The sequence below is a fragment of the Pogoniulus pusillus genome, chromosome 10, assembly GCF_015220805.1.
Source record: "Pogoniulus pusillus isolate bPogPus1 chromosome 10, bPogPus1.pri, whole genome shotgun sequence".
NCBI lineage: Eukaryota > Metazoa > Chordata > Aves > Piciformes > Lybiidae > Pogoniulus > Pogoniulus pusillus.
Genome location: NC_087273.1, coordinates 6,640,132 through 6,658,917, shown reverse-complemented (window position 1 = coordinate 6,658,917; position 18,786 = coordinate 6,640,132). Strand labels below are relative to the sequence as shown.

At 51.7% G+C, this 18,786-nt stretch overlaps 2 protein-coding genes across 3 annotated transcripts in view; both read left to right on the top strand.

Annotated features, from left to right (window-relative positions):
* MTHFD2L (methylenetetrahydrofolate dehydrogenase (NADP+ dependent) 2 like) overlaps positions 1–2,875 on the top strand; it is a 34,892-nt gene extending 32,017 nt beyond the window's left edge. The window contains exons 8-9 of one of the 2 annotated variants that reach the window (XR_010303654.1): positions 1,149–1,474; positions 1,729–2,875. Coding sequence is in view for 1 of the 2 variants with exons in the window: in XM_064149668.1 (XP_064005738.1) it covers positions 1,149–1,261 (113 nt within the window). In the remaining variant the exon portion in view is untranslated. Of the gene's footprint in view, positions 1–1,148 lie in introns of both variants that reach the window. The other variant, XM_064149668.1, reaches the window with a different exon arrangement.
* On the top strand, positions 1,735–15,914 carry EPGN (epithelial mitogen). The gene is made up of 7 exons (XM_064149676.1): positions 1,735–1,826; positions 5,156–5,431; positions 5,518–5,716; positions 6,193–6,282; positions 11,800–11,920; positions 13,407–13,559; positions 14,318–15,914. The coding sequence occupies exons 3-7, from the start codon at positions 5,680–5,682 to the stop codon at positions 14,370–14,372; spliced, it is 456 nt and encodes a 151-aa protein (XP_064005746.1). The 5' UTR covers positions 1,735–1,826; positions 5,156–5,431; positions 5,518–5,679; the 3' UTR covers positions 14,373–15,914.
* Positions 15,915–18,786: the final 2,872 nt, after the last annotated feature.

Genomic DNA, 18,786 nt, shown 5'->3' with positions numbered 1-18,786 from the left:
CAATGCTTCAGAGTCTTTACCTCTTAATGCAAGCACTCAAAGTGTGAACTTACTTGGGGCAGAGTGAGGTGCTTGGAGCTATTTCCAGGTTTTCAGAAAGACAGCAAACCAAAAAAATAAAAACCAAACAAAAATTGGCTTTTGGAGGAGCTGAATGTTAATGACTGAAGTTGCAGTGGGAATTTTGCTCCAAGAATCCCTTTTCTCCCCTTGAAAACAACTCCTATTTCTGTGCCTTGTCCATACTGTGGAGCAGAAAACCAAACCGACCAGGAAACTGAACTTTCACCCTCTGTGGTTTAATTTCCCTATTGTAGTCATGGAATGTCCTTGTTAGAAGGAGCAGGCCAGCGTGGGGGAAAGCTAAGCAAGTGACTTAACTGCTGGTGCTGCTCTGCTGCTGTTGTGCTTTGCGTGCTGCTTCTCAGGAATGTGTGATGGGAAGCTCACCTTTGTCCCCTGCAGGAGATCCCCAGCTTCCATGGTTCTTCTGGCTGTTGAAGGTGCAGTATCCCTGTTGATAGATGGATGTGATGCAAGTTGATGCTGTACCCTTGTGTCAGCCAGATGTTCCTGAGCCAGCAGGACAGCCAGGTCACAAACTGCCCCTTACCGAAGAAGTGGAGCAGCATTCACTTTCTGTCTGCCTGGGCATGGGCTGCTTGAGTGCCTGCTGCTCCCTTCAGCACAGGGCAGCCTGCTGCAGGTAGATCAGCAGGAGCAGGTTGTGGCACCAGACTAGCCCCTGGGTGCTCATGCTCAGATGAAGAGAGCTGCCCTGCAGCCCTGGTCCTGGCTGTGTTCTATGCCCACCACGGCTGTAGGAGGACTCTGCCTGAACTTGTATTGGCTACTGGAATGGGCTGCCTGGGGAGGTGGTGGAGTCACCGTCCCTGGGGCAGTTCAAGGCAAGGTTGAACGTGGCACTTGGTGCCATGGTGTAGCCTTGAGCTCTGTGGTGAAGGGTTGGACTTGATGATCTGTGAGGTCTCTTCCAACCTTGGTGATACTGTGATACTGTGTAACTTCTGCTGTATCCTGCAGTACTTGGGCTGTGCTCCTTGCCAGCTGGGCATCTGTGGGCAACTGAAGGGACACAATGGCTTTGGAAATGTTCTGAATCAATGCCTTTTTCTCTTTTCTCTTAGAAGTGAAGAAGAAGGCTGGCTTTATCACCCCAGTGCCAGGAGGGGTGGGACCTATGACCGTGGCCATGCTTCTGAAGAACACTCTCCTAGTTGCAAAAAAGCTCATTTACTAAAGCCTCTGGGCTGCCTTGGAAGAGGAATCCGAAGCTGTTCTATTTATTGATACACAAAACATTTATTTTTTACTACAAAGATTATTTATTTCTACATTGTATTTATTTTTCCATCTGAAGTACACTGAACCTGATGGTTTACAAGCTGATAGATAACTTTGTGTAACCTCCTACGGACTTCTGTGAGCAAAGCTCAATGGGAAAGTCATGCAGGTACCTTGGTGGGGAGTGTGTGTGTGTGTGAAAGGCAGCATGAATTACAAATGTTCCTGTCTGTCTGGGGAGGGCTTGCAATTACCCAGGGCTTTCAAGCACTTGGGACCCTCAGTTTTCATCAAAGAGTATAAAAATTACAAGTTTGACCATGCTAAATATGCTTAAAAAAAATATGGTTTGGGCTCTGAGGTCATGAAGTGCTCTGGATGTAGTTTGGAGTCTTGAAAATGCCTTTTTTTTTTTTCTCTAAGCCCTTGGAGACAGCAACAGAAATCTTGGATCCAGAAGGAGTGCAGGACTGCAATTTCTGTTCTGACTGCAAGGCAGCAGTGTTGACCTGGATGCAGAGGTTCAGTACCTGTGTGAAAGCAGTCGAGTGAACCTGAACGCTGGTGACATCCTGACCTTGAACACACACCAGAGATGTGGCTAGCATTGAGGGCAGACTTCTGCTCTTTCTGTGTCTGGGTTTGTTTGACAAAGCATCTTGGTGTGCAATACCCCTTAAAGAGACCTGAAGAGCTGGGTGGGCATCAGCTGGACAGAAACACACACCAGAGATGTGGCTAGCATTGAGGGCAGACTTCTTTCTGTGTCTGGGTTTGTTTGACAAAACATCTTGGTGTGCAATACCCCTTAAAGAAACCTGAAGAGCTGGGTGGGCTGGATGGGCATCAGCTGGAGAGAATGTGTTTAAAAGTACTCTGTGTGTACATGGTGTATAGTTTGGGGGGATGGGGAGAGAGAGGAGAGAAAAGCAAACGTTTATCCTGGTGAAACCTTTGTGTTGGAATTTTAAGCCATTTAATTGTTCTCTTCTTAATTACTCTCTTCTTTTCTGAAACTGCATGAAGAGGTGTGTTGGAGTCCAGGGTGCATGGTGTAGCCCTGTGAATCCTTGGCTACCATATTTTGCTGCTTAGAGAGGACTTTGTAGGAGAGTAAGATGTTTCTATCCCCAAAAAAGTATTAGTTCTAGGTTGGATCTGGAATAACCTCATGCAGTCTTCCAGCTGAAGGTACTGCCAAGGTGCCAGCTGAACTGAGTGTGTGCATTATGGACTTTGGTGTCAGTGGGAGCCAGTCTGGACTCTTTGTGGGTTTGTCTCTTCTTTCCATCAAGAGCCTTAGGATCTAGGTTGGATCTGGAATAACCTCATGCAGTCTTCCAGCTGAAGGTACTGCCAAGGTGCCAGCTGAACTGAGTGTGTGCGTTATGGACTTTGGTGTCAGTGGGAGCCAGTCTGGACTCTGTGGGTTTGTCTCTTCTTTCTGTCAAGAGCCTTAGGGGTTTGCCAGCAGACTGAAAGGAGAAGAAAAACTGAGTTGTGGCTAAATACTACTGCTGTTAAACAAAGAATGTGCTTGCTGTAATAAAAGAAACGAGATGGGCTGTCACTGATGTGTTGATTGTTCTTCTGGTGGACTTCCTGAGAGCTTGTTTCAAGGCCTGGCTGAGTCGTTACTGAGTGGTACAGACACTCACTTAGCTGTTGAAGGTGTAAAGGTCAGGAGGATCAAGGTGCCTGTGAGACGATATTTAGGCTGTCAGCCCATTGCTGGCTAGGATGGAACTAGACAGAACAAGGGGACACAGTCTCAAGTTGTGCCAGGGGAGGTCTAGGCTGGATGTTAGGAGGAAGTTGTTGGCAGAGAGAGTGATTGGCATTGGAATGGGCTGCCCAGGGAGGTGGTGGAGTTGCTGTCCCTGGAGGTGTTGAAGCCAAGCCTGGCTGAGGCACTTAGTGCCATGGTCTGGTTGATTGGCCAGGGCTGGGTGCTAAGTTGGCCTGGCTGAGCTTGGAGGTCTCTTCCAACCTGGTTGATGCTGTGATAAGACTTGGTCGCTGTGCTGTTCATCTTGGTGGCAAGCTTGAGCATGGTTCTGGGAGCAGTTGCTTGGTTTTGATCAATGTGCTGAGGTGGAGCAAATGTAGGTCTGCTGCTGCTGTGCTAGAGTCCAGTTAAATTTCTTTGATTTAACTACCTTCATCTCTGCATTTTTTTGGGTGGAGTAACAGTTTGTGGTGTTTTGCTTACATGGAGTAACAGTTTGTGGAGTGACTTCTGCTAACATGGCTTGAGTGAGTCTGCCCCTGTCATGGTGGGGTTGGCCTCTTCTCCGTAGTCTCGGGGGGCACAAGGGGAGGAAATGGCCTGAAATTGTGCCAGGGAGGCTTAGGTTGGAGATGAGGAAACATTTCTTTGCTGCAAGAGTGGTCAGGGATTAGAAGAGGCTGCCCAGGGAGTCCCCATCCCTGGAGGGTTCAAGAAACGTGTGGCCATGGTACCTGGGGATGTGGTTTGGTGGCTGTGGTGTTGGGTTGGTGGTTGGACTGGATGATCTTGGGGGGCTTTTCCAACCCAAACCATTCTATGTTTCTATGATTAACCAACACCCAGAGTACATTTGGTGTGCCAGGCCCAGCTGTGTCGGACAGAGGCAGACCCTGCCGCACCCAGGGCCTTGCATTAGGCCACGCTGTGGGGGGCTCAGCCCCGCTCGGGGGCTGTCTGGGCAGCACAAACACTCCTGGCAGAGCAGAAGCTGCTCCCGGCAGCCACAGGAGGGAAGAGCCTCCTGGAATGCAGTCCCTGAAGAGGGCATAATTACGCTGTGCATTGCCAGCTTGTGTTTGCCCCTTGCTGAGTGAGGTGGTTCGGTGCCATCCTGCAGACCTCGGGGCAGAGGGCAGGGGGGAGAGGGAAGCCTTGAGCCCACCAGAGCTACCGGAGCGCTTCTCAGAAGAGTTTAGAATCATAGAATCAAGCAGGTTGGAAGAGACCCCCAAGCTCAGCCAGTCCAACCTATCCCCCAGCCCTATCCAGTCAACCAGACCATGGCACTAAGTGCCTCAGCCAGGCTTTTCTTGAACACCTCCAGGGACGGTGACTCCACCACCTCCCTGAGCAGTCCATTCCAATGCCAATCACTCTCTCTGTGAAGAACTTCCTCCTAACATGCAGCCTAGACCTCCCCCAGCACAACTTGAGACTGTGTCCCCTTCTTTTGTTGCTGGTTGCCTGGCAGAAGAGACCAACCCCACCTGGCTACAGCCTCCCTTCACTGCTGCAAATAGAAAGGTTTCTGTTCTGTAGACATGCCTGTGTTGCTTGGAGCTGGCAGATGAGGAGGAGGGAGCTGCTGAGGAGTGTTGCTCTCCCCTGGTGAGAGCTGGGTGCTGACCTGGGGGTGTGTGCTCCACTCAGCTGGGCCTATCTGCTCTGCTGTGTCTGGCCTACCCAAGGACCCTCCAGAGAGACCAGTCCCTCTCCTTCCCAGCTGCCTGTGACTGAGGAAGCTGGGCAGGGTTTGGGGCTGCGGAGAGAGGCTTAGAGTGAGATGTGTACCACAGGTGTGGCTTACAAACGCTTTGTGTAAGACCTGCGATTGTTCTCATGATGTTTATCTGCTTTGAGAAGGTAGAGATGGGCTGCTGTGGCAGGAGCAATGAAGGGCTCACCTAGCACAGGAGTCCAGAGCTTAGCTGATCTCCACTGTGTGTTTTGCCAGCGCTCTGCACAGCCGTGTGGAGCCGCAGCCAGGCGCCGTGCGGGGCTGGTGGCAGGGCTGAATGTGCTTGCCAGAGCCTGGGATCAAAGGCCTCTCGCTGGCAGTCGCTGATGGAGAACACCATCCGTTATCTCTGTGTCTGATCGCTTCTCATCTCTGCGTAGCTGTTCTCGCCGTGCCGCTGCTGGATGGCAGCGAGCGGAGGCACAAGGAGGACCGAGGAAGGAAGAGAGGAAAAGCAGGGACCCTGCCCTCCAGAGCAGCACCTCAAAGGCTGACTGTCCTCCTGTGGAAGCAAGGCAAGAGGCACGTGCTAGTGGCAGGAAAGCTCCCCCTTCTCACCACACCTTTGCTCACCTTCTGCTGAGCTGCCCTGCTCTGGCAGATACCAGCTCTCTCCTCTCTAAACTCTACCTCCTCACGCACAACGATGCCCACAGGTAATAGGAAACCAGGGTTTCAAAAGAAAACCCGATCCCATTGCAAGATAATAGCAGTTTCCTAAATAAATGTGTGGTTGCCCTAGGGGTGAGGTTGCTGCCAGATGCACCTCTTTGTGATTGGCGAGAGGAGCAGATGACGCTTCCTGGCGTATAAGTGCGAGAGGAAACACTGGGAGCAGCGATAAGCCGAGCAAGCCAGCCACCTGGAGAGGAGAGCCGAGAAGGTGCTAAAGCAGCTGCTTGCCATGGCATTTGGAATGCTAATCTACATCCTGCTGAAAGGTAGGTTTGGAGCAGCCTGCTGGGTGTCCCTGAGGTAGGAGGCTGTGTTGGAGGAGAGCTGGCTCTTCCCAAAAGCAGCAGTAAGGGTGGGAAGCGGTGCAGAGGCAGAATTACTTCAGCACTTTTCAGCCTGGCTGAGATTTTAACTGATAGGCTGTAATTTAGCTGCTTTGAAAAGAAGCTACTTAGGCTGGTAAATAGGTGTAACGCTGTAGCAGCTGTGTTGTAAACCCTGTGAGATAATAGAGGAGGGAAGAGACTGGAGAGATAGTTTGGAGATTTGCAAACGACAGTTTTGTTTCCCCACAAGCCTAATTGTGTGGTACAAGGAAGTTTGGAGGCAAGACTGAAATGAGTTGTGTTGCTGCATGGCATCAGAGCTGTGTGGAGCAGGTCCATCTTCTCTGGGTGGAGTGCAGCTGGAGTGGAGATGCTGAGTTCTTCCCTTGCAGTAAGCATCTGTTTGCTTTGCACAGCAATGGGGGCACTGAGCGAAGAGGCAGCTGCTACTGGTCCATCCCTCAGCACAGACTTACGGAGTAATTGGACCAAAAACCACGCTGAAGGTATTTCCTCTTTCTTCTGTGCCTTTCTCTTAACCTCTCACTTAACAAACCAACAAACAAGCAAAAGAACCCCAAACCAAACCCCAAACCAAAAGCCTCCAACAAAATCTGTTAGGCTGCTAGGTGCTGTAATGCTTCTGTCACTCAGACACTGCTGAATTCTTGCTGTGTTTTGATTTGTTTCGTGGAGCCTTAAAAACCTCTCTGAAGTCAGAGGTCCTGCTCACCTGGGTAGGCTCAGCATGGAGCTGAGACAGATCCTCCTCAGCTGGAGGGTCCGAAGCCAGTTACCATTTGAAGCAGCTATTTTAAGGCTAGCTGGGACAGCTCCCCTGGGCTGCTGGCCGTTGTCTGTGCCTTTGAGCCAGCTCTTGGTTTGCAGCTCTCTGCAGCGTGAATCTTTCTGCACACAAGTGAGAGCACAGCCAGCATAACTTGCAGTGATGTCTCTCGCTGCTGCTACTCAGCAGTTTCTTTCTTTCTTGCAGTTTTGCTCTCGGCTATCAGAGCTTCCCCAGCCCTCATCAGAGTGCTGGCTCTCTTTTCTGTCTTCTTTCCTGACTGACATGTGAACTCGAGCTGTTTACCTGCTAGACCAGAGCATGGTGTTTATCCTGCAAGCTGCACTCTTGATCTTACTTGAGGTGGTAGTGATGTCATTGCTTTTGGAGAGCTGTGAGATCTGGAGCTGAGGTTTTGGCAGGTCAGTAAAGGAGGGAAGGGTTTGAACTGTGATACTCATTAGCATCTTTGTACTTTAAAAAGGACAAAAATATGCATGCAGAGCATCTGCTGTAGTTGTAAGTCAGCACAGGGTGGCTTAACAGCTCTTTGTTGGGCTTTATTTTCCTCACAACGAGACAGGGTATTCTTTTATCTTGTGTTTAATTTGTCAATAGGGATGCAGTGGTAGAGATTCATCCACGTGTGGGTTTGATGTCTCTGTGTGTAAAGCACACATAATATACACACACATCTGGATCTGAAGTGGAGAAGAAGCTGATTTTTGGCTGCAGAGTGGTTTACCAGAGCAGCACTCTGGCCTGGGTTAGTGGATTTAGTTACCCTGTTTGTAGAGTTTGTAGAAAGCAGGAGTTAAGGACCATATTTTAACAAACAAGAGGCCTCTTGCCAGGGCACAGCCCTGTCTGTGACTGTCCCTTGGACCTTTCTGCTCGTTGTGGCTGTGCAGGTCAGCTGGATGCCAGCAGTGTGCTGCCCTCAAAGGCAGGAGCAGATTGACAAGCAATTCAGGCACCCATGGGCAGTTAGAAGTCTGGGTGAGTAGAACTTTTACAAAGCCACTGGGAAGTTAAAAACCAGCATCTCCAGAAAGAAAGTGGCCAAGAAATGCTTAGTCACCAGAAATCCTGCCTGTGCCTCTGAAGATTTTCTGTGGTCCCTGTTACTGCATGAATTAGGTTTATAGTAAGGTTCATACCCAGGGAGCCTGAGAAAAGGAATTCCTGGGTCAGCATCACTGGAGGAGCTGGCAGCTTCTCAGGGGTTTGTGAGTCCTCAGGAGAAGGAGGCCTGTTGGAAAACCATTAATTTCTCCTCAGTCCATTTGCCTCCCATTTCCTTATTTTCTGTTACTCATCACCAGCGCTGGGGCTGGGAAACGTCGGGCTCAGTGATCAGCCAGAGGGGAAAAGGGGATGGAGAGGATACCTGCCTGGGAGCTGGAACAGCAAGGATGAAGAACTTCTGAGGCTGGCTGGGCTGAAGGGGAGTCTGTGTAACAAGAGAGGCAGCTAGGAGTAGAGCAGGGCTTGGCTTCACTGGGGAGTAAAATGAGATCCCTTCGCTGCCATGAGCTGCTGCTTCCCTGCAGCCTCTACGGGAAGCCCTGACCCTGGGGCTGACCCTTTGCCTCCCCTTTCTGACTCTGCTGTTCCTCCTCGACACACCATACTTGAGGGCTGAGCTGTCCTGCCCTGGGTGGCAGGGCTGTCAGTTTTGGCATGCCCAGGCTCCCAAATACCTGCAGTTTGGAGTTCGTGTTGGGTCTTGCCAGGTGTATCCGTGTGAGTGACTCGGGGCAGGCAGCTGCCAAGTGCTTACTCAGCATGCTTTGCTTGCCTCACGTGGCATGAAAGGGCACATGGATGTGTTTATTCAACAGCTGGAGCAGTACCTAGGTGGATGATGTGAGATGACTGAGCATAATGCTCTGGCATGGGTTAGAAGGTCTTTTGTTTTGTTTTTGGTATCATCATTCCTTCAGAGGTGATTTGTACTCCTGCAGTGCCAAAGTAACCAGCAGTTGGGATTTCTGTGGGTACCTTTCACAGCTGGTCCTGCAGCCCGGGATCAGCTCCTGAGGAGGGAGGAAGGAGGGAGGACTGAAGTGTTCACTTGTCGGCAGCACAGAGGTGTCTGTCTAGTGAGATGCTTTCTAGGCAGGTTCCTGCTCCCGGCTGACCTTTGTCTCTGATGACAGTGCTGACTTCCAGGGCACTCAGGGGAGAGGTTTCCTGCGCCTTCTCCCAGCCCTTGACAAATGGGAGGCTGCCACCTCTCGGCTGTGGTGCAGTGCAGGAGGAAGTGTCCTGCTGTGTTCATCTTAGCCAGCGCAGGCTTGAGGAGAGGTGGCTGGGGCTTGCATGCCTCTGCTGTCCACGCTTGCACCTTCCTCATTTATTTCCTTTTTCCCCCATCTGTCAAGTGAAAGATTAAAGCTGTCTAGGAGACATCTTTTTGGGGCCTGCCTAGAAAAGCAGTGCTTTGGGCAGCAGGAAATGTGCATTGAAGGAGCTTGGTGAGTGGTTATGTGCAGTGGCATGTCCAGCCCCTGCTGTGCTGCAAAGTTAGGTTCAGAGAAGCTGGGATCCAGGTGTTTGGTGTTTGAGGAGAGGCACCAGGGAAGTGTGGATGTAGTGGTGGCTCTTTGCTGAGCCTCTGCCCTGCAGAGCTTCACTAGCTGGTTCACAGGTACCTCAGGCTGAGGAGAAAATGGACTTCTGCAGCTTTCCTGCATCCTGGCTCTGCTTGGCATGCTTAGCCCTGCAGCTGCCTCTGCCATCTGCTTTGTTCTCAGTTGTACAGTCCTCCTCTGCAGAAAACAGCATCATCTCTTCTTCCAAAAGCTGTCTTTTCTTCCTGAAAAGAGTCCTTTCTTCAGTTCTTCTCTTCCTTAAATCTGGCCCTCCAAGGCCTGCTCATGTGCTGATGTGCTTTCAGCCATCAAGCTTGTCCCTGGAGCTTGTGGGCAGCATTCCCAGAGGCAGAGCTCGACAGTGGAGCTGGTGCCCAGCCAGTGCCAGTTCCTTGCCATACAGGCTGCGTGCTTCAGGGCTGTGAGTGTGCCTGCCCCTTCCTCAGCCCAGAGATACTTGATTTAAAGCAAGACATGGCTTTGCCACCTTCTCCCAAGCAAGTGTAGTAACCCAGCATGTTCTTTCTGAAGCAGACTTGTTATCTCTCTCCAAGCCTCTTGATAAGCTGGAAGCCTGAATACTCTGTCAGGATTTAGAGGCCACTCTTAGAATCATAGGAATCATAGGATAGTTGGAGTTGGAAGGGACCTTTAAGATCATCCAGTTCCAACCCCCTGCCATGGGCAGGGACACCTTTCACTAGACTCATCCATCCTGGCTTTGAACACATCCAGGGAGGGAGCATCCACAACCTCCCTGGGCAGACTGTTCCAGTGTCTCACCACCCTCACTGTAAAGAATTTATTCCTAATATCCAGTCTAAATCTGCCCTCCTCCAGCTCAAAGCCATCACCCTTCATCCTATCACTGCAAGCCCTTGTAAAAAGTCCCTTCCTGGCTTTCTTGTGGCCCCTTTCAGGTACTGGAAGGCTGCTCTAAGGTCTCCCTGGAGCCTTCTTTTCTGCAGTCTGAACAGCCCCAATTCTTGTAGCCCTTGTGGAATGTCTTGGAATGAAAAGCCAAAGAGCACCCAGAAGATTTGGGCAAGAGGTCTAGATTGAAAGCAAATGACCAAACACAGGTATTTACTTCTGGCTGAGCATGTTAACCTCCTGGTCTTGTTTTGTGACCAGATCAATTTGTTAACCTTCAATCTCTATTTAGCGTCTATCTACCCAATATTTAGGAACCATCACTCATTATTTTCCTTGACCCAAAAAGAAGAGCCTAGGTGAATCTTTTCATGGTATTGCTGTTTGATCTGAGTACCAGCAATAGCATCATGCCTCTTGGATGTCCAACTGAAGCTGTGCATTGCTCTGAAGTGCAGGTCTTCACCATCACTTACCACCTCTGCAATGAAGCTGCATAAAGGACCAAGAAGCATACAGCTTAGCTGAGGGCACAGAGGGGATTCCTGCCATTAGAGACCTCAAAACGGAATCTGGTCAGGAATTTAGGGGCTTGGTGCTGCTGATCCTGAGCTGACAGCTTGAGGTCTATGTCTGTGAGAGTGGCTCCATCAGTGTGGTATCTCCAGGCCTTGATTCAGCACTTAGTCAGAAGGGGAGGTTTCTGCTGGCTGTGCCATTGTGCTGTCACCCTGAGCAGACCTGGTCACTTTCCTGCACCCTGCTATTTTTCTCGTGGTCATAACTGAAAGCTGCTGTTGACATACACTGGGTTAGGAAATCACCTTCAGCTGTCACTGAAACAGTGCCCTGAAAAGACAGACATTGCTTGGACAGCCCAACCCTCCAGTGGCTGCTGTAGCTGGGCAGAGAGAGCGGTTTAGCAGAGAGCTGCTGTCATGGTGAAGCTTTGGAGCTTTCTCTTCACTTGCCTCACCCCTGCTTCTAGCTTTATTCCAGATTCTGCTGCCCTCCTTCACAGGGTGGGCTCCTGGGCTCTTCTGTCAGTGTGCAACTCAGATACGAGACCCCCAAAGACTGTTTTGCCTTCTCCTTTATCCCCTGTTGAGCAACCGTGATTGGGAATAAGGCAGCCATGGCAGTGCCTGCCAAGCAGAAGCCTGCTGGCTGACCTGGGTGCCTCTGGTTGTGCACAGGGTCAGAAGTTGAGAGTTGTGGATGATGCTTTTGTGTGGGAAGAGCACCTGGGCAGTGCTTGGTGCTTGCAAGGATAACTGGACCCTCAGCTAACATCAGACCTCAGAGAATGGATGATGGGAGCAGTCCCACTGCCTATCACTCCCACAGAGCTGCAGAGCTGGCAGGCAGGAGGGTTGGAATTGCAATAGTCAGGGGGAAGGCAAATGGAATGAACTCCTCATTTGGATTCAGGCTGGGAAGCACAGTGGGAATAATTCAGTCCTCTTCATGTGTCCTAAACCCCTGGGATCCCTGAGGTGGATTTCTGGTTGGATTGCAGATTGGGTTGTGCTTCTGTCACCTCAGATGAATCTCTCAGAGCCATTTCTTACACCCTTCTCAAGAGCAGGTCTGGGTTGTGCTTTCTTTAAAGCTGTGCTGGGATGGCTTAGAAGCTTGTCCTGCTCCATGGTCCCATGTCAGCTGAGTTTCCTCTGCAGACAGTGTCTGTTCCACCTGGGCTGTGAAAATACCCTCCAATGGTCTGATTTGGCCTGTATCTAACATGGCTTTTCCCCCTTTCACAGCAGATTACACAGAGCAGCCAAAGCTCTTGAAGCTGATGCAGACCTGCCTTGAAGAGCACCACAGCTACTGCATCAATGGGCTCTGTGCCTTCCACAGCGAGCTGAGGAGACCTATCTGCAAGTAAAGAGCACTTACAAGTTCTTCCTAGGGAAATAACAGCACTGGCACTGCCCCTCTGCCTGCTGCCTGTCACTGATCTACTGTGCCACACTCTCAGCAGAGCACAGCTTTCAGTGTCAGGCAGGTACCTGCAGGCTTCCAGTTTGGCAGAGGTTTGAGTGCTGTGGTCTCTCAGAGCTGTTTGTGAGGCACTACTGCTGTGCCAGGGTAAAGGGGAGGGGAAAATGCACCCCTGTGAGTGCTGTGGTCCCTCAGGGCTGTCCATAAGTGCTGTGCCAGGGTAAAATGCACCCCTGTGAGTGCTCTGGTCCCTCAGGGCTGTTCATGAGTGCTGTGCCTGGGTAAGGAGAGGGAAAATGCACCCCTGTGAGTGCTCTGGTCCCTCAGGGCTGTTCATGAGTGCTGTGCCTGGGTAAGGAGAGGGAAAATGCACCCCTGTGGGTGCTGTGGTCCCTCAGGGCTGTCCATAAGTGCTGTGCCAGGGTAAAATGCACCCCTGTGAGTGCTGTGGTCCCTCAGGGCTGTTCATGAGTGCTGTGCCTGGGTAAGGAGAGGGAAAATGCACCCCGGTGAGTGCTGTGGTCCCTCAGGGCTGTCCATAAGTGCTGTGCCAGGGTAAAATGCACCCCTGTGAGTGCTGTGGTCCCTCAGGGCTGTTCATGAGTGCTGTGCCTGGATAAGGAGAGGGAAAATGCACCCCTGTGAGTGCTGTGGTCCCTCAGGGCTGTTCATGAGTGCTGCGCCTGGGTAAGGGAGAGGGAAAATGCACCCCTCTGGGTGCTGTGGTCCCTCAGAGCTGTCTATAAGTGCTATGCCAGGGTAAAGGAGAGGGGAAAATGCACCCCTGTGAGTGCTGTGGTCCCTCAGGCTGTCCATAAGTGCTGTGCCAGGGTAAAGGGGAGGAGAAAATGCACCCCTGTGAGTGCTGTGGTCCCTCAGGGCTGTTCATAAGTGCTGTGCCTGGGCAAGGGAGAGGGAAAATGCACCCTTGCTGTGGTGGCATCTCAAGTCACAGCTGGTGCTGGAGCAAGTGATAGAAGCAGCAGATCTTCCCAATGGACACAATGAAGGAGGCAGAATCTTCCAAGATACCACCTGCAGCTCCCTTAATCCACATCTGCTTACACAGCAGTCAGGACTAGAGTGTCCTCAAGGCTTCCTAGGATCCATCCTGGGCAGCCTTGGCCTCTAGAGGCAGCAGCTAAGGATCAGCAGAGCACAGTGCACTTTGTCCACACCCTCCAGGACAAGGGTATGGTTGGGCTATGCTTGCTGCAGTCACTGCCGTGGTGGAGCCAGCCTGCAGCTGGGCAGACTGGGCCAGCTGGTGGTCTTGGTGGAGTGCAGGGGTCCTGATGGAGCACCACTCTCCTCCTTTAGACTTGGTCTGGCTCGTTTAGAGCGGACAAAAACTAAGGTGTGCTGCTGGGGCACGAAGCCCGAGGAGCTGTGAGTAACTCTGGCTTGCTGTGTGTTGGGTTTGCAGGTGCCTGGCAGGCTACAATGGCGAGAGGTGTGAGCACCTCACCCTCAACTCCTACGCACACAACTCCTACGAGCGCTACATCGCCGTGGGCATCGGCGTGGGCATCCTCACCAGCGGGGTGCTTGCCATCGTCTACTGCTACGTCAGGAAGAGGTACCTGCTGGGCTGGGCCCTTCTCACTCAGCCCACTCAGGGTGGGCATGGAGCTGAGGGCACTGCAGCTGTGCTCTTGTCTCTGGGCTGATCTGCCGATCTTGCATCAGCCACCAATGTGCCTTTGTGACCCAGAAAGCCAATGACAATCTGGGGTTCATCAAGGGGAACATGGGCAGCAGGATGAGGGAGTTCATCCTTCCCCTCTGCTCTGCAGTGGTGAGGCCACATCTGGCCTGTTGCATCCAATTCTGGGCTCCCCAGGTCAAGGAGAGGGACTTGTTGGAGAGGAGACAGCAAAGGGGGACAGCAAAGATGCTGAGGGGACTGGAACAGCTCTGTGATGAGGGAAGACTGAAAGAATTGGGGCTGTTTAGACTGGAAAAGAGCAGCTGGGGAGGGTCTCATCAATGCTGATCAGGTGTGGGTGTCAGGAGCATGAGACTCTGTTCAGTGGTGCCCAGTGACAGGACAAGGGGTAGCAGACACAAACTTGGAACATCAGAAGTTGCATCTAAGCACAGGGAGGAACTTCTGTAATTGAAAGGTGCTGGAGCCCTGGAGCAGGCTGCCCAGAGAGGTGGTGGAATCTCCATCTCTGGAGACATTCCAAACCCACCTGAGTGTGTTCCTGTGTGACCTTTTCTAGGTGACCTTGCCTTGACAGTGGGGTTGGGCTGGATGATTTCCAGAGGTCCCTTCCAACCCCCTCTATTCTGTGCTTGTGTGATTAAATCACCTGCTCTTGTCCCTTCCAGATGCAGGAAACTGAAATCCCCCTACAAAGTGTGTGTGGGCGAGACAGCGCTGTGAGGAGCTGGCCTGGAGCTCACCTGGCAACAAGTGGAAGTCCTGCTGGGAGGCCACCCTGCGCCCTCAGGCAGCTACCCCAGCCTGGCTGCTGGGATGAAATGAAGGCAATGGCAGCAGGAGTACCTAAAAGGATCTCCTGCAAAACTGCTGGGCTCCCTCTGCCTCTGAGGACAGACTCCTCCTTTGCAGTAAAGGCTGCAAGCTGAGATGAGCAGCAGCTGAGGATACCTGCAGCCCTCTCAGTGCTCCCCTTTGTTAGTGTTGCTGAGGGGAGGGCTGCTTGGTTTCAGCTGTTTTCAGTCATTTCAAGCCCTCCTACAGTGTTCTGCTTTGGTCTTTTCTCTCTCTCTTTTTTTTCCTTTTTGTCCCCTCTGGAGGAAAATCACAACTGTCCCCCAGTGGAGCTGTGCTCTGAACCTCATGTGCTGACAAGAAGCCAGTTGGGTTCTGATTTCAGTGCCTGCTGCCTGTGTGTGTGGATAGAGTCTTCTTCCAGCACAGCAGTGATCTCGAAGGTCCTCTCCAACCTAAATGGTTCTATGATTCAGTGTGCTAAACAAACTGTAGGCTTCTCCTGCCACAAAGGACAAAACCATCAGGCCCTTTGGACTGAGGGCAATGGTTGGTTCTCAGAAGCTTACAGAGAGCAAGCAACTCCTGGAAAATCATCTCAGGAGACCTCTGGCCCTGTTGTCCTAAGCAGAGGAATAGAACATCTTCCTCCAAATGGATTATTGAGTGCACTCCTGACAAGGAGCTCTGCTCTTCCCTGACATCATGGAGCAGCTCATCAGCTTGATAGAACTTCAGCAGAACATGAGCTGGCTGCTCTGTGGTTGCAGCACAGGACTGCTCTTGCTAGAGAAGCTGGCATTTTGCTGTGAAACTTCAGTGTAGCTTTGCTCAGGAAACATTCCCTTTATGCTGCTCTCATATTCTGTGTGTGATGGACCACTTCAGGAAGATAGAAATGACCACAAGGATTTTACTCCACCCTGGACAAACAGGGGACATCTCTGATGCTGGTTTTAATTCATCTTGTCTGTGAAGAGTCCTGGAAGCAAAAGGATTCAAGGAACAGGGGAGAAAATTGGTTCTGAAGATGGTGGCTTCTCTCTGGTGCTTGGAGTGTTTGCCAGTGTTGATGACACTGGAGATGGCTCTGAGGTCTCAGTTCAGCTGCTGCATGTCACAGACACATCTGCTTTGCTTTGTCACCTGGGAGAAAAAGACAGGTGCTGTGTGATTTTCTGAGGTGACAGAGGCTCCTAAACTGAGGTGCCCTGCTGGAAAGCTCAGCTGCTTTGTTCTGTGAGGGAGTTTTCACAACAGGATGGATGTCATTTGTTGAGCCCCACTGTGTGTTGCGAGACCATGGTAATGCTGCAGCATGTCTGTGGGCTGGGCTCGGACAAAGCCACTGCACCTCTGGCACCCCAGTGGGCTGCAGCTCCTCTGCAGGCTTCTCACACAGGGGCCCTGGTCAGTACTGAACCCTCCAGGCTCTCCATTTGGTGGCAATCAATAAAAGATCACAGCAGACATCTGGCTGGAGTCCCCCTGCAGCAGGCTGCAGAGTGTGACACAGGCAGGAGGGCTGGAGAGGAGCTGGATGGAAGCAGGCACCAGTCCTTTGCTCTGTGCCATGGGAGCTCTGCAAGGCACTCAGCTGACTGCCCAACTCTCAGCCCTTTTGTTTTCTTCATCTCCAGATGCCTATTTGCTCCTCTCCATTCTGCTGCATCCACTGAGAGACAGCTTCTGCTCTTCACTGTGTCCTGTCAGCTTCCAGTAGCTGCCCCTAAAGAAGTCAGTTGCAGTCTGTGCATCCACATACAGATGTTCAGCCTTCACCCCCTGCACCCCTGGGGCAGGCTGAGGGGAAATGTTCTCAGGACAGCACAGGTGCAGCTCCTCTCTCTCGTCAGCCATCCCAAAGAACATTTTAGAGCTAGACAGGCCAAAGGATGCAAAGCCTCCAAGCTTTTGTGCTAGAGGGAGTCTCCTCCTCTGCAGTGAGTTGTCTCTGCCTTTCTGCTCGTTGTGGCTGTTGCCTTCCCTTCCAGAGGACCCAGCCTTTGGCAGCACAGAGGCTTGGCTCAGAGCAGAGCCACAGGAATACAAATTGCTCAGGAGGTGCCTGCACTTGGTAACAGAGGCCTAAGTCCAGACAACTGAACTTGCACTTGGCCAAAGCAGGGTTTTGTTTGGCTTTAACCACTTGGCTGAATGCAGCCTTTGCATACCAGTGGCCAAGTGGCTCTGCAGAAGCATTGACTGGTGGCAGTAGGACTGTGCCTACAGAACACACACTGCCCTCCAGGTGTTAAGGTCTGCTTAAACATAGCTGGCAAGGAAGGTTTATTTCAGGGCCACGATTTAGCATGAGACTAAAAAGTGAAAGGCTTTCTGTTGGTTTCTGGGGCAGCAGTGAAGGTTTGCTTTTGCTGGTAGTAAGAGAAGAGTGAAGCACCAGAGGAGTCTGTGCCATGCAAAATGAGACTCTGAGACAGAATGAGAACAGAACAGAACAGAAAGACAAAGATGGTGAGAAGAAGGAGGTCTTTGCTTTATTTTAGTTTCTTTTCCTGTGTGGTCTTGAGGCTTCCAGAAATGGGTTCCTCACTGTCTGAGTGCATCAGCACAGACAGCAGCTTTCTGCATCAGCTGGAGCCCATGCAGGAGCAGAGCATTGTCACTGCAGTTCTGAGGGGGCATCAGGCCCAGACTGTGCTTGAGGCATCCCTGCAGGAGTGAATCACGCTGCTGTTTGATGCAGTGACCCTGGCTTTGAGGAGTCAGCCCTGCTGAGCCCTGCCTTGATAAGTGACAGATGCTTCTGGGCCAGTATGGCATGTTGCTGCTTACAGGGCTGAATTTCCTGCAGAACTGGCCTGTCAGATGATCAGGATCATCTTCCCTGGCTCATTTATCAGACTCAAACTCCTTCAGTAGTGGCATCATTAACAGGGTTTTAAGCTTCTGTTTCCTATCAGCTGCCTGTGTCCAGCAGTGTCATTTCAAGAGGACCCACCTTGTTTGTGTCTTTTAGGCAGCCCTACATCAACATTGTTGGGACCTCAGCTCAGAAGGGCCAAGAGAGAAGCATTAAAGACTAGGCTCTGCCTTTCTGAGGGCCAGAGCATTGCCCTGTGTGAGGCTGTGGAGGAACCACACTGGCTTTTCCTGCAGTGCATCTGCAGCCTAGCTGCCCTCCAGCAACCCAGCCCTCAGCCTGCCTCGCTGGTACCTGCAGCCACCACGGAGCTGCACTTTGTTGCTGGTGCTTGGCTGGGACTCCAATCCCTCCCCTGAATCCAGCACCCAGCTTCTGCTGAGTTGTGTTGGTGGCCTGCAGTTCTCTGGCCCCAGCAAGCTTTAAGTGGTGAGGTGCAAGGCTGTGGGAAAGGACTGGCCCCTCGGAACTCTGCCTTTAGCCCTGGAAGGAGGTGTCAGGAAGCCTGCTGAGAGCTGGTGTTCGGAGCACACAGTGCCCTGTCCGACCTGCCCCAGGAGGAGCACAGGTCATACCAGCAGCGCCTGCAGTGGGCTGATGAAGCTATCCGAGATGAGAGGGCACAGGAGCAGCCACATAGCCAGCCAGTGACTACAGACAGTGCCAGGGGCTGCTGCAGAAGATCTCTCAGAGCTCTGGTCGCAGGCAGGCAGGTAGGAGACAGCTTTCCCTCAGAGATTTTCTCTTATCCTTGGTAACCAGGAGTGTATTATGCATAATACCATAACAGGGTTTCTGCTCCTTCCCGCTTAACCATGGCACCCCAGCTTCTAGTGCACAGAAAGAAGTGTTTTGTGCTCACATGGTCAGCACAAGGCTACCAAGCCTCCTGGAGAAGAGGAGGCTCCCAGGTTACCTAATTGTGGCCTTTCAGTGTCTGAAGGGGGCCTACAAAAAAGCTGGGGAGGGACTTTTTAGGCTCTCAGGGAGTGCCAGGACTAGGGGGAATGGAGCAAAGCTGGAGGTGGGGTGATTCAGGCTGGATGTGAGGAGGAAGTTGTTGAGCATGAGAGTGGTGAGAGGCTGGAATGGGTTGCCCAAGAAGGTGGTTGAGGCCCCATGGCTGGAGGTGTTTAAGGCCAGGCTGGCTGAGGCTGTGTGCAGCCTGATCTAGGGCAGGGTGTCCCTGGGCATGGCAGGGGGGTTGGAACTGGCTGCTCCTTGTGGTCCCTTCCAACCTGACTGATTCTATGATTCTTGGGGATGGGTGTAAGTATGGGTTGTGTCCTCAGAACTAGCTGAGAAGTTAGTTACTTGCCAGTGACTCTGGACTTAATGAAAAAAAACAACCAACAAAAAAAGTGAGACAAACCCTAAAGCCTCACCTGTCTCTCAGCATGATGCTCCAGCTCTGCCATTCTGCATGTTCTGTTTCATTTCTGCTCTCTGAAATCTGCT